At 40.9% G+C, this 14,391-nt stretch overlaps 1 protein-coding gene across 4 annotated transcripts in view; it reads right to left on the bottom strand.

Annotated features, from left to right (window-relative positions):
• Window positions 1-14,391, bottom strand: part of ACVR1 (activin A receptor type 1) — a 126,263-nt gene that overhangs the window by 6,280 nt on the left and 105,592 nt on the right. For all 4 annotated transcript variants that reach the window (XM_072811381.1, XM_072811378.1, XM_072811379.1 and 1 more), the window contains one exon: window positions 12,823-13,020. In XM_072811381.1, coding sequence (XP_072667482.1) covers window positions 12,823-13,020 — 198 coding nt within the window. The remainder of the gene's footprint in view (window positions 1-12,822; window positions 13,021-14,391) is intronic.

Genomic DNA, 14,391 nt, shown 5'->3' with positions numbered 1-14,391 from the left:
TGTAGAGAAAGACAGTCATTTGGGAAGACAGAAGAATGGCTGATAAGCATGAACTCTCTTCTTACCCCCAGGCAAAGATGAAAGCAGTTAATTTTGGCTTAGCGTGGCTTCCAATGTCTGAGAAACTCTTTTTCCCCAGAAAAATTACTCTTCCTTGTGAAAGAAATTGATGTAATTCTACAAATAGAGAAATTTTAAACTTCATCACTTAGAATTAGAAAATTGATTCTTCTCCTTAAAGAGAAGAAACTAAGAAATCCATTTTTCTTCTATCATCAAAGGCTTCAACAATGACACTGGGGGGACTGTTTGGTTTATTGCCATCTTCCTTTCTCCATGTAACTTTCTTTTATTCCCAAATACTTAATAGGTTGTTTGGGGAAAAGAAAAAAAAATTGAATTATAACTTTTCTCACAGCCTTCTAATTCCTCTGGATCACCTGAAAAACTTCAATCCCCTTGTCACTGATCAAAGAAATTAAGTTACTTAACTGCAAGAATCCATTTCACAAATCCCAGATAAATACACACCATTTATGAAAAGATTAGCCATGAAAAGCAACATGTTAAAGAAACTGCATGGATCTTCTGAAACTTCATTGATTTGACTAAGTTGATTTATACTATATTCCATGTTCAGTAATGTAAAAGTAAATTTCTAGTTGTGTTTAAGTTTAAATAACTTACCCACATTGCATAACTGTAATCATAAAGTATATTAGTGAATGGATTAAAACCTTTCCTGGTAAAACACAAACCACTGCTTTTAGGAGATATGTGACACCTCATCTCAAAGGCCTTATCTGCTTTCATGAGGATCCAAAGAAACTTTTAAACAAAAATACTTCCTTCTAATACTAAGACATACCACACAAAATACAACTGGACATGGATGTATAAGATCATGTATACCTTTTTCAAGGACCACATGAACTTACAGGATATATAATATTTAGTAGCCTCCTTTAATTTCTTAGAATTTAATATAATGACGTTCCCTGTTCACATTCACTTAGCCAGTTATTTGGGATCATTGGCCTGGCTAGCTTGGGAAGGGCTAAGTGGGCATTATCTCTAGAAATGCAAAAGAAAAAGGCAAGGGTGGATTTTTTTTTTTTTTTTTTTTTTAAGGGTGGATTTTTAAAACACGAGATCTAGTGATCACCAGCAACAAATTTCACTGTACGAAGCTGACGTTCTCCCTCCTGTTTGTATTTCCCATCCTTTAATCTCATTAACTGCCCCCATGTTTTAACAAAAGGAATCAAATTCAAAAAGAAAGACCATCTAATTGATTATGCTTGGGATTTAGTCACACCTCTCTTTCTTCAATCTCTGGTCAATTGCTAATGATTTCCATCTTACTCTGGAGAAGCATGACCAGTGCCAGATAAATCTGAGATTAAAGTTTAGCAGTCATGTGGAACCTGCTCTAGTCAAAGCACTTATTTCAATCAATATAAAGTACATTAGGTACCTACTATGTGCGGAGCACCGTATCAAATGTTGAGGATAACAGAAGCGTAAGACGTGCTCTTGTCAAGGAACTCAAAATCCGTGGAAGACAGGGACAAGCCCTTCTTTCCTCAGATAATGGAAATCGTATAAAAAAAGAACCTCAGAAGTGCTTTCTACCCCACTACTATATTTGCCTTTCAAAATATATTTTTGTGTGCGAGTTCCTAAACCAGCACGTACAGTTTAAGGATCAGGATGGCTACTGAGTCAGAGGTCGTGCTTGGCACTGGGGATGCAAAAAATAAAAAAGATGCAGTGCTGGTAATAAGTCCCAGAAGAGCAAACAGAGAATATGACAAATTACAAACTAGGCATTCGAGGTAAGAACAGCGAGAAGGTGCAGGGATGTGGTGCTCAGCAAGTCTTAAAGAGAAACAAACAAACAGCTGGGTGGTTTAAGTACCAGACACATCCGGGTTTCCTAGAAGTAGAAGTAAGCTTTCTCGGAGCTAGGGCTTGAGCTGACTTAGAAAGATAAGGAGTTCGCAAGGCCAAGAAGAGGACAGGGATGAGAAACACCAGCAGGGGGAGGGGGAGGAGGGGTTACAAATGATCCTCACTTGTAAAGAGGGAGGGGAACTCCCTGGGGCTGAAATCAGGTGCTCACGAGGGTCGGTCGAGGGTCGAGGGTCAAGGGTCAGCAGACAGAGAGGGCAAGGGCACTGAAATGATGATATGTCGTCAAGGCAGGAAGTTACTTTGAACTGTTCCTATTTGTGCCAGAAAGCTGGGGATCCAGGCAAAAAAGTGAACGCTTAGGTTCTTTAAAGACAGCACTCAATGAACAACTGCCAAATTATGAGCCAGCAGAGAGGACAGCAGGAAAAGTGACTAAAAATGCGCAGGACTCTGAGTGCCAGCTGAGTGGTGCACACGACAAAGGGTGCAGGAGCACAGGGGAAGAGGAGCTCTTCACAGTAGTCAGGGAAGGACGACATGAGCCAGGCCCGGCTTTCCCATGAAAGGTGGCCAGCGTGACTCAAAAGGCCACGAGAAAGGAATCAGATATTATTCATAACCTACTCCCCCACAACTCTTGGCATATGTATCTGATTTATACAATAATTTTTCCCCCTGGGCATATGTCTATTTGGAACTTTTCTATTCTCTGGTGCAAATATAGCTTTACCAACCAATATCCGTACCATTAGTTTGCTGCATGGTCCTGAGTCAACCCCTTAATTACCGTGCCTTAGTTCCAACACCTCCAAGTACACAACACACAAAGCTGACGCACAGATCAAAAAGACAGAGCTCCAAAAAACATGAAATGCCAGAGCTGCATTTCAGACCACTCTCTGGAGAGAAAGCCTTCTCTGTGGTCCTCCCCACCAAAGCCTTAGACCGGGGTACCATCTCTTCCCCCTTTGACAGCTTTATCTGGGTCATACATGTATGTCTACTTCGAATCCTCCCCTGCTAGCCATCTACCATAGCCCATGGCCCCTTGCTAAATCTTTAGGAGAAAACCAAGGGAAAAGCTCATTATGTCTCCACGAGCTTGTGCTCATTCCCCCCATGGCCCTCCTGGGCATCAGCCAACTGTGTGCCTTGCAGTCTAGCCAGAGGGCACCTGTACCATTCCCCACAGTGCTTCCGCTTGCACAGGGTACCACCTGTCATCATCGCCGGATTTTATTTCTCATTCCCAAATAAACATCCACCCAGGCTAGTCCAACCGACTAGGTCCTTTCATCTCATTTATGACTCCGTTCATGCTTTCTATCTTCTGAGAAGACCCTCCCATCTCACTGCCACAATTCCAAGCCCCTAGATGGAGTTCAGTGTCTTCCCTATACCTCCCTATAAACCTCAACCAGAGTTGCTACTAAAGAAACATTGAGGAGATAAATGACAATGTCTTTGTTCCACTGCTTCCCAGAGCCTAAAGGAATACCTAGTATCTGTATACATACTATTTGAGTGAATGTTGATTGTATGTCCACAATCCTTTATCCAAAGTCCTTTGAGTTGGATGTGTTTGCAGAATTTGAAATTTTTTATACTTTACAAAGGCAGTAAGAGGCCTACACCCTATTTATGTGACACCCTAGCGGAGTCTGAAGGATACCCCACAACTAAACACACTTCTGTAGTGAAACACATGAATAATGGGATAAATAAAAGCTATAAATAGACCCAATTCAAGTCAAGTCTGACTGCTAAATGAGTTCAGGTGTTCTGTCAAGTAAGTGAAGAACGGTTTGGATTCTCAAGTTTGGGGATTTCTCAGTCACAGATCAGGGATCATAGACCTGCCTATACTTTGAATAATCTGAAGGTAAGGAGAAGAGAGATCATGGGATGTTGGAACCACATAGATTACATCACAGTCCTGTTTTCCTTCACAAGAGAAACACTGAGGACCACAGAGGAAAACTTACTTGTCCAAATTCACAGGTAATTAATGACAAAGCTAATAACAACATCCGATTGCCCTGTTTATGTTCTAGAATTCTTCCCAACAAGACACAATGAAATATGCTCCACTCTGCATTAATCTCATGTCACAACATGTTAATTTCATGGTCTTTCTTCACATCCTCAACATGGGTAGTCCCCGTGATAGTCAGCTCTCAGGGACGGAGAATACAGTCCCTCACACCTACAGCCATATAGAGAGCTACTGTTACCAGTTAACGCCTACAGAAATTCTGAAATCTTTTAGAGGTTAGACCTTTACAACTGAAGTCATTTTAGTAAGAGAAAGAATGGTTTATGTTTGGCTTCTGAGAGAACTTTAAGATAATACACTGTTTCCTTCAAGAGTGGCATGTGAGAAAATTTGAAGTAGTTCATGGACAAAACTTTTTCATCTTCACAGCCAATATCCTATTCAATGGTGAAAAGCTGAGAGCTTTTCCTCTAAGATCTGAAAAAAGACCAGGATGTGCACTCTCGCCACTTTTACTCAGTATGATACTGAAAGTTCTAGCCACAGCAATCAGACAAAAAAAAATTAGAAAAGAAATAAATGGCATCCAAACTGGTAAGAAAGTAGTAAAACTGTCACTATTTTTAGATGACAAACTACTATACATAGAAAGTCCTAGACTCCTCCAAAAAATTATTAGAACGAATGAATTCAGTACAATGATAAAACACAGAATTAATACACAGAAATGTGTTGTATTTCTCTGTACTAATAATGAAGTAACAGAAATTAAGAAAACAATCCCATTTACAGTTACACCAAAATGAATAAAATACCTAGGAATAAACTTCCCCAAGGAGGTAATAGACTTGTACTCTGAGAACTATAAAGCACTGCAGAAAGGAATTGAAGATGGCACAAACAAATGAAAAGATCTATCATAACCGGAAGGATACTGTGAAAATGTCCACACTATCAAATCAATCTACAGATTCAATACAATCTTCATCAAAATAACAATGGCATTTTTCACAGAACCAGAATACATAATCCTAAAATTCATGTTGAGCCACAGAAGACTCTGAAGAGCCAAAGCAATCTTGAGAAAGAAGAAGCTGGAGGTATCACAATCCCAGATTTTAAGACCTACTACAAAGCTATAATAATCAAAACAGTATGATATCAGAGTAAAAACAGACACATAGATAAATGAAACAGAATAGAGAGCCAGAAAGAAACACACATACTTATATGATTATTAATCAAAAACAAAGGAGGCAAAACTATACCATGGGAAAAAGACTTCAATAAATGGTTCTGGGAAAACTGGGCCACTTTCTCATACCACAGACAAAAATAAATGCAAAACAAACTCAAGACCTAAATGTGAGACCTGAAACCACAGAACCTCCTAGAAGGTAACACTGGTAGTAATCTCCTGGACATCAGCCATAACAACATTTTTCTAGATATGTCATTAGGCACTAAAAACAAAAGGAAAATGAACCTTTGGGACTAGTCCAAAATAAGTTTTGCACAGTGAAGGAAACCACAACAAAATGAAAAGGGAATCCAGTGAATGGGAGAAGATATTTGCAAATTTTATGCCCAATAAGGAGTTAATACCCAAAACATAAAGAATTTAGGTAACTCAACACCAAAAAGTAAAAACAATCTAACTAAAAATGGGCAGAAGACATGAATAGACATTTTTCCATAGATGACATACAAATGGCCAACAGACACATGACAGGATGCTCAACATCACTAATCATCAGGGAAATGCAAATCAAAACCACAATGAGGCATCACCTGATACATGTCAGAATGGCTAGTATCAAAAAGACAAGAAATAACAGGTGCTGGTGAGAATGTAGAGAAAAACCCTCACATACTATTGGTAGGAATGTAAATTGGTACAACCACTGTGGAAAACAGAATGGATGTTCCTCAAGAAAAGTTAAAAGAGAAATGCCATCCAATACAGTAATTCCACTACTGGGTATTTACCCAAAGACAATGAAAATACTAATTCAAAAAGATATATGCACACGTATAGTTATTGCAGCATTATTTACAGTAGTCAAGATACTGAAGCAGTCCACATGCCCATCAACAGATGAATGAATAAAGATAATGTGTGTGTTACACACACATGCACATGCATATTATGTACACATGCAATGGACTATCACTTGGCCATAAAAATGAAAGAGACTTCACCATTTGCAACAACATGGATGGACGAAGAGGGTATCATGCTAAGTGAAATAAGTCAGAGAAAGAGAAATACCATATGAATTTACTTACTATGGAATCTTAAAAAAAAACAAACAAACAAAAACAAATGAACAAAAAGAAATGGACGAGAGGGGAGGGGCAGCTGGGGAGATGGGCAAAATGGGTGAAGAAGAGGTATAAGCTTCCAATTATGGAATGAGTAAGTCAGGGGAATGAAAGGTACGGCACAGGGAATATGGTCAGTGGTATTGTAATAGTGTTGTATGGTGACGGTCACTACAACTGTGTGGGCACAGCATAATGTAGAGACTTCTCGAATCACTATGTTGTACATATGAAACTAATGTAACATGGTGTGTCAACTAGGCCTCGATAAACTAAGTTGGAAAAAACCCAAGTTAAAGAAAACATTAATAATGGTGCTAGTACCACTTGGATATGGAAAAAATCATGAAGGTAGTATGTGTATAAATGAATTTAGTCTCAGCAGAAAGAATGCCTTTCTGTGAACTCTGTTCTTCAAAATTCAAAAAGGTATATCCGATATTTGTGTAACTTCACTTAACATTCGTAACAGGAAGACTTTAAACATTTTTGTGCCATGGCCCACATCAGACATTACTGATAGATAAATGGATGCAGCTGCTCATGGCAGAGGTGACAACAGTGCAGGAAGTTCTGGTCCCCCTGGGTCCTGTCTCACTGCTGGAGGTTTCAGAGAACAGGTATCTCAGTCACTTCTATAATCTAACACAACAGACTTACCCCAGGCAAGTACTCCTTTCTGACATAGTAAGGGAATTGGAAGCACAGCTCTATTCCCTGCTAGGTAGGATACATGTGTAGCATGTCCTCATCCCTCCACTCCTACTGCAATGCATATGGAACCATGCACCTCACTCAAGCCAAGACTGACTCTATTCTCAGAGATCTGTGTTAAAATTATAAACATAATTTCTATTATTGAGATTCTCACTAACGTAACATAGCAAACGGTTTATATATTATTATGTAGTCAGGCCCCACTAAAAAAAAAAAAATACATTAATACCACAGTTGTCAGAGGGAAGGACAAAAAGCCTAGGAGAGATACACAGCCATCCTCTAAACTGAGCTCTGAACAAGAGGTCTCTGGTCTGGCATAGTGCCAACACCTGGAGAGAGAGGTTCTACTAGAGTTTGAAACAGCTGACAGCTACATGGGTCTCATATGGGAGGAAGAAGGTCTTGCTCACTGAATGCTGGGCTGTTACAAGGTTTAAGACCCTAATACTTGGGGATCCCTGGGTGGCGCAGCGGTTTGGCGCCTGCCTTTGGCCCAGGGCACGATCCTGGAGACCCGGGATCGAATCCCATGTCGGGCTCCCAGTGCATGGAGCCTGCTTCTCCCTCTGCCTGTCTCTGCCTCTTTCTCTCTCTCTCTGTGTGACTATCATAAAAAGAAAAAAAAAAAGACCCTAATACTTGAACAGCACCCAATAATGGTCAGCCAGATTCAGGTTATTTTGTCATGAAGTCAGTTGACTACCCTCCTCTAGTCTGGATCTCTAAATTCTGGAAATCAGTAGGAAAATATCCTTCTTTCCCCCTCCACCTCCATATTCCTGTCCCCAGCCACTTAACTAAAGGCTAATAAAACAAAACAAAACAAAACAAAAAAACACCTGAAAGAAATTAATGAATATGAAAGAAAATTTCCCTAATGTTATGACTCTTCCCTTTGTTCAAACCTTAATATAATACACACTAGTGACATAAAATCATGAAACGGTGGATATTAAGTTGCTCCAGGAAATAAAAGTTGTCAGGTTTCCATACACAAGGCCATTGTGCTTAGGAATTGAAGTGTATGCAGTTCCCTGGTAAGCCCAAGGATTACTTAGAAGAAGTTTATGTTTGACACACATCCTTTGGAAAACCTACTCTAACAAATATTTCCTAGTCCTCACCCCGTAAAAGATGCAGCTAAGCCAGCAAGGATTTTTCTATGATTATGTTTTAACACTGGAAGCCATCACAAAATAAGCAAAGCTAGAAACAGCGAAACAAGAGTGTGTCCACCCAGTCCTCCGGTGGGAAGTGAAGAGGGAAACAAATGTTAGTATCTGAATGAAGGATCAGCATAAGGAGAGGTGAAGGAAGGCCAACTGAGAAGCACACGAGCGGCCTCCAGCACTCATTGCCAATGAACAGTAAATACCCGTGGCTCTGTTACTGAACACTTACTACACGCCAGTCACACGAGGTGCCCAACACACGCTATCTCACTTCATCATCAGAACTCTAAAGTAAAATACTATTACCGCCAATATTTTTTTAATGATGGAATTGATGGAAGTGATCAAATCAGGGAGTACGATCACAGAGCCTGAGACGTGAAGGAGTACACTGTACTGCCTGGAAGGGCCCATGAGCAGCAGCACACAGCTGCACAGAGGGCTAATTCACATCAGCTTCTGTGCGCAGTGCTCCGGCCCCGAGGAAAGCCACAGCAAGGACGGAGAAAAACATGTCCCAACAAGGTATTTTTTTAGCAACCAAACATAACAAAGGAACAGTATCTACCCTAACTTCTAAATGTATTTGCCTATACAATCTGAGTATGCTGCCTTTTTCAAAATTTCTAGAGTACTGATGATAGTGAAGTGTACCTGTCACATAAATGACAAACTGACACTAAGTTGCAATGAAACATAGGTAGACTGTGAGCTTCATGAAGGTGAACAGGGCTCATGCTGCTTAGGTGATGCAATATAGGTCCAAGAAGCGCTGGTTTTTAAATCCATGAGCAGATGACCACAGTCTGAGAACAACACAGCTACAGTTTCTGCATATAGACATCCTAACAAGGTATAACACTGACAGCTGAGGCTCCAGAGAAAGGACTTCTATCCTGGAGAGGGGACATACTATGGGAGACGCTTGGGAGGGGCGACTAGAGGTCTTCTATCAGACCAAGGCTAAACAGTGCAAGGTCCACCCATGTAAGTTCTCTCCTCACACCACAATGAAGACCAGACACAAATATGTCCACAGAACTATCAAAAGAGGAAAAGAATACTGCCAGAGAAGTAGCAAAAATCTAAAAAGAAAGGCCAGGGACTAGATACAAGACTCTTTAAGAAATGAACCCCTCTTAAGCTTGCAGGAGGGAACGTCACCTAAAGCAAATCATCGGAAACAAATCATGGCATCCTGTTTGGACAGACTGTCAGCATCCTGGAGGCAGCCGATTTCCCCGCCTGGGAGGACTCACTGATGCCATTTCAATGTGAAATCTCAAGAGTATAGTCCCTGACCCGAGAGGAGTGTGGCAATCACCTGCGGCCCCGTTAGAAAAGGAGGTTCTCCATTCTGACCTCCTAAATCAGAAATTCTGGGGCAGCGGGCCAAGCATTCTGTATTTCTGGACTAATCTGACATATACTCAGGTGAAGAACTATTGATCCAGACAAACCTCTTCCTTTGGTTGACACAGAATTCACACAGGTAAGTTGAGAAAACCATTTTCCTTCTCACCAATTCCAAATTCAGTGTCAACCTAAACCTAAGAAGTAAATTCCGGAAGACACTACTGAGAAGTTTTCAGATGTGCAAATGGACTTAATTCTCATTTCCTGTACAGAAACAGCATGAAGTTCATTATTAGCAGCAAATAAATGTTCCATTCCAATGAAAATACTAAATGCAACATATTTTTATACTCATGGTTCACTTGAGGATCATATTGCTCCAGAACTATCTGGTCATCAATTTTTATCATGGACTCAGAAACTCAAAGGACGCATAATTATAATGACCTTCCTAAGATAAGATATTCATATATTTAAATGAGGTACATTTTATATGCAATAATTTCAAAAATATATATTCTTTTAATGACAGTTCCTAAAGCTGGTAAGAAAGGGAAATAGGTACATCACACCCTGGGGTGAGCAGGATATTGTAAATTAGTACAACTCTTATGAAAAGCAATTTGGCAATATGTGTCAAGCCATAAAAACCTCCACACTCTTTGACCTATCAGGTCTACTTGTTTTCAGATTAAGAATTAATTCCCCCAATGAAAAAGTTATGTGAACAAAGGTACCTACTACAGGCCCCAAATGGAAGAGATGGGATGTCTGAAATATGAGGATGGCTAATAAAAACATCATGTGACTACGTAAAATAAAAACAGACTATGTAACGTTAAAAGACACACTTGAAAGTAGAAGATGATACAGAAGAGTATCTCTACTGTGATTACAACTGAGGCAAAAACATATGCAGGGGTGCACCCAGGAGAAGTGGGAAGGCTCGCGGAAGTTAGAACATAAGGGCAAAATTTCTCTTCTCTCTACTCATTTCTGTTTTGGTGTAGTGATGACTGAAATATTAATAATAACCCTGAAGGGTTCAAACCTATTCTGAGTCCAGATAAAGTGATTTCCATTTGTGCGCGTGCGCATGCCTGTGACCATTCATGCAAGGAGGAGGACCACGGGGAGAAGGGGAAAATATCAAATTAGTCACTGCCAAGGGACAGTAACTGACTTAAAATGAGACACAACATACCGTTACCTCCCACTAAAACTCAAACCACACCACGGAAGAGAAGTTCAACCCACAGAATTTTAGAAACCACAGCCACCTCAATGATGACGTAACAGGAAGTCAATCAACCAATCAAACAGCCAAAAGTAGTCTCTCTTCCTCTACTCTTTATGATATTTTTCGGCGAAATAACATTAAACATGGGACAGGTGATACAAACTACCATTTGTTGAGCTCAATTTTAAACTGAGGACTCTAATTTCAAATGGACTCCTCTATTAAGTGCAACTGATCTTTCAGAGCCACTTGGGTTTATGCCTGTGACACAGTGAATGTGCCTGCAACACGAATTCTTACAAAGCCCAAATCCCACGTTTGTGCCAAGCTCGGCTTTCATCATGCAGGCTTGCTTGGAGCTGCTCCAGCACAGCCGCCGCTGGACTACTACCATCCTGGCCTCGGGGTATTAGTTTCCTCTTCATTTGGGGCAAGTTCTGTGTTGCATGGTTCATTATGACGCCAATCCTCCTCTAAATTGTTTGTTAAAATGAACAAATTAAAATCAGATTTTCAGTTCCAAGATGCTCAAGGATTATTGGGGAGGGGGTGAGTAAATGGAAGCCAATGTGCAATTCCAGGCAAAGTTCAGAAATTCATAAATCAGCAAAACAATCTCCCTGTTGCAGATAATTCTCAAGGCACTTGATGGCACAAAGTGCTAGTCAGTAAGCTCCCAATGATTGAGAAACAATTACCAAGAAAATGTTCATGACTCCATCAGAAGAAGGAAAAGAAAAAGAAAATTAAAAGAACGGTCAGGTAACAACGCATGTATGTTGACATTTAATCTAAAACATTGCTTTTAACGAACTCTCTAAGGGTATGGGAGCCAGATGCACTCTGCTGTCAGAGAAAAAGAAAGGGAAAAACAACATGAGCTACCACGAAGGCATGCCAATTTGAATTACTGCACACGAAAGCTATGGTAAATTACCCACTTTCCTCAAAGAACTTCCTATTCTCTGGCTATGTTGTTCAGGAAAATTATGATTGCCCCAAGAATCTCAATCCTTGAGAATTCACACGTTATTTCTTTCATACTTCAAGTCCAGGATTCCAACGAGTCCTAGGAGTGGAAAAGATCTTTTGAAAATAATATATTCATCTAAATATATGGCATTTTCTTATTTTTCTGGAACAATTTCAGACATGTCCTCTGAAAGGAGACTTCCGGTTGAGAAGACAGAAGTTTATTTAGGTGATGGGAGAGGGTCTGCTGTAACATCCACTTTGTGGGTAGATGCGGGCATGTTCAATTTAAAACAACAGTATCCTCAATGCTTTCACAATACAGTGTGCTTCCAGTAAAGTTCAACAATGTGTTTGTGGCTGACGTGAATATATGAAAGTCAAGAGTAAGAGTTTACCGTAGGGGTCACAGGTTAACAATGACTGACCTATGCTTCTCTAACTGCTAAGATAACACTATTTCATAAAACTTGCTTATAAGAGGACCCGCATTAGCCTACTCTGGGCTTCCCGAATTTAAACTTGACTAATTCAGAAGGTACAGCCTGCTTCTTACAAAGAGGTGAATTCTGAGTGGGCAACCTGATTCTTTTCTCAATAACCTAAATTTAAGAAGTAAAAATATCTAAAATAACAAAATTCACCCTTAGATTTACTTGAGCATTCTTCTCATCTTAAATCTCACTTGTGAGAAGAACAAAGGAGGAGCGAGGGTGGGAGGAAGGGCAGGAGAGGAAGATGAAGAAATGAGGGAACGAAATATGGACCAATCAAAAGAAAAGCCAAAGAATAACTAGTCTTTTCCAAAAATACCCTTTTTTTTTTAAGTGTTTATTGGGGGCTTATACTCAAGCACCAGGGAGGCGGCGCCAGGAGCAGATGTCCCAGCCCAAAATATTCTTCTTTTTCAACCATCATTTCCTCTTGTGTAGCTAAAATATAATGCCATTACATTCCACCTACTAGCCATAAATCAAATATAGATGCTGATAGCTTGATGTATGATTCAAGGAATAAGTATGATTCATGGAACAATGTAGATTTAAATATTTCCCTTGCCCTTTTAAAGACAGCAGAATCAGGAGGACTCGGAGAGGATCTACTACGTTAGATCAGATACTTACCGTTGCTTACCATACGCCTGGCCACTTCCCACAAGACAAGACCAAAGGCCCAAATATCAACTCTCTTGTAAGAATCGAAACAGTCCACCTGGATGGTTTCATCTAGAACTTCAGGAGCCATGTAGCGTTTGGTGCCCACACGGGGGTTGTTCCCCACATCGAGCTGATTGGTACTCTGGGAATGCATGACTGCCAGGCCTACAGGGAAGAAGACAACAGGGTGGGTCAGGTCACTTGCTTTCTCACAGAGGGTTGCTGAAGAATGTCTACACTGACCCCAGTCAGAGGCGCCCTCTTGTGGTATTCGTGGTCACTGTGCCACTGCCCCCAAGTCATTGGTCTCTTGTAGGGGTGATGTCTGTGACAACAGCAAAAAGATCTAATGCCAGAAACATTCTGATGCCATCAGGTGAACACATGAGCCTCTGAAACAATAAGATCTGGATGAATAATAAGCCAAGGCACCGCACCAAACTGGTATGAGGCCAGCATTTCAAGTCCACAGGATAATAGACTCACAGCGGGACCCCCAAGGGTCTCCTTGAGAAGTGAAGCTCTCACGGTCTACCACAGCTCCCAACAGTGCACAAACTCAAATTCCTCACGCTGCGAGGCCCGGAATTTGAGGTAATACACCACTACTTCGGCGGCAGACTGCCACAGGTACCGCTCCAATCCCTTCAGGACGAGCTGCGCACCTGAGAAACCAACTCTGACCAGACCCACAGGCCTTTCTCTGCAGTCAGGCGGGCGGACAGCATTAAACGAGATTCAAAGCACAACTCTCATGCTAAACAGCTCTGAAGCACTTTCTGAAACCATGACTCATATCAGAATTCCTCAGTTAGAGAGACCTGGCATTCCTCGCAGACCGGGAGGGTTAGGCAGATAGACGCGTGATTCATTTGAGAATGAAATTACTTTGTGATGTATATGCTGACCAACTCAAAACGATTCCGTTAACACTCAGAATAATGAAAAGCGCCAAAGTGGAACAAGCAGCCTCTGTAAACCTTTGCAACCCAATGATCCTTTGAGGCTCCCTCAAGCCTTCTATGGAGAATGCTTCTCCTCCCGCTCCATGGCTTTAAATGTGTGGGAAGAGGACTCCTTATCATGCCAGGGAGATGGCACATGGTATCACACCCTTAATAATTAGCAGCGAAATCAGCAACTGCATTCACTGAATCAGTCTGGTTCCTCTTTCCCTGATTTTTATCATCAACTCCAAGATTCTATGGCCACTGTGAACATCTCCTGAAACACATACACCTCTCTACCCTTTCCAGAACCAAAGAAGTCAAAAATAACAGAATATGAAAAGGTGCAGCTTAAATAGATCATGGCAATACTAGCTGTGGTGGTTTAAAAATATGTCCACAAGTTCTTTGAAACTTCTCCCTTCAGGAGGTGAAGCTCAATTCCCCTTGACTTGAGTGTGGGCTGAACTATCAAACAGAACACGGCAGATCTTCAAAATTAGGACACCAACGACATCATGGCTTCCTCTCCGTTCTCTCAGTTCTCTTGTGTTATGAGGACACTCATGCAGCCCCGTGGAGAGGTCCC

The sequence above is a fragment of the Canis lupus genome, chromosome 34 (assembly GCF_048164855.1).
Source record: "Canis lupus baileyi chromosome 34, mCanLup2.hap1, whole genome shotgun sequence".
Classification (NCBI taxonomy): Eukaryota; Metazoa; Chordata; class Mammalia; order Carnivora; family Canidae; genus Canis; species Canis lupus.
Note: the sequence above shows the minus strand (reverse complement) of the source record. Positions and strands in the feature narration are given on the sequence as shown.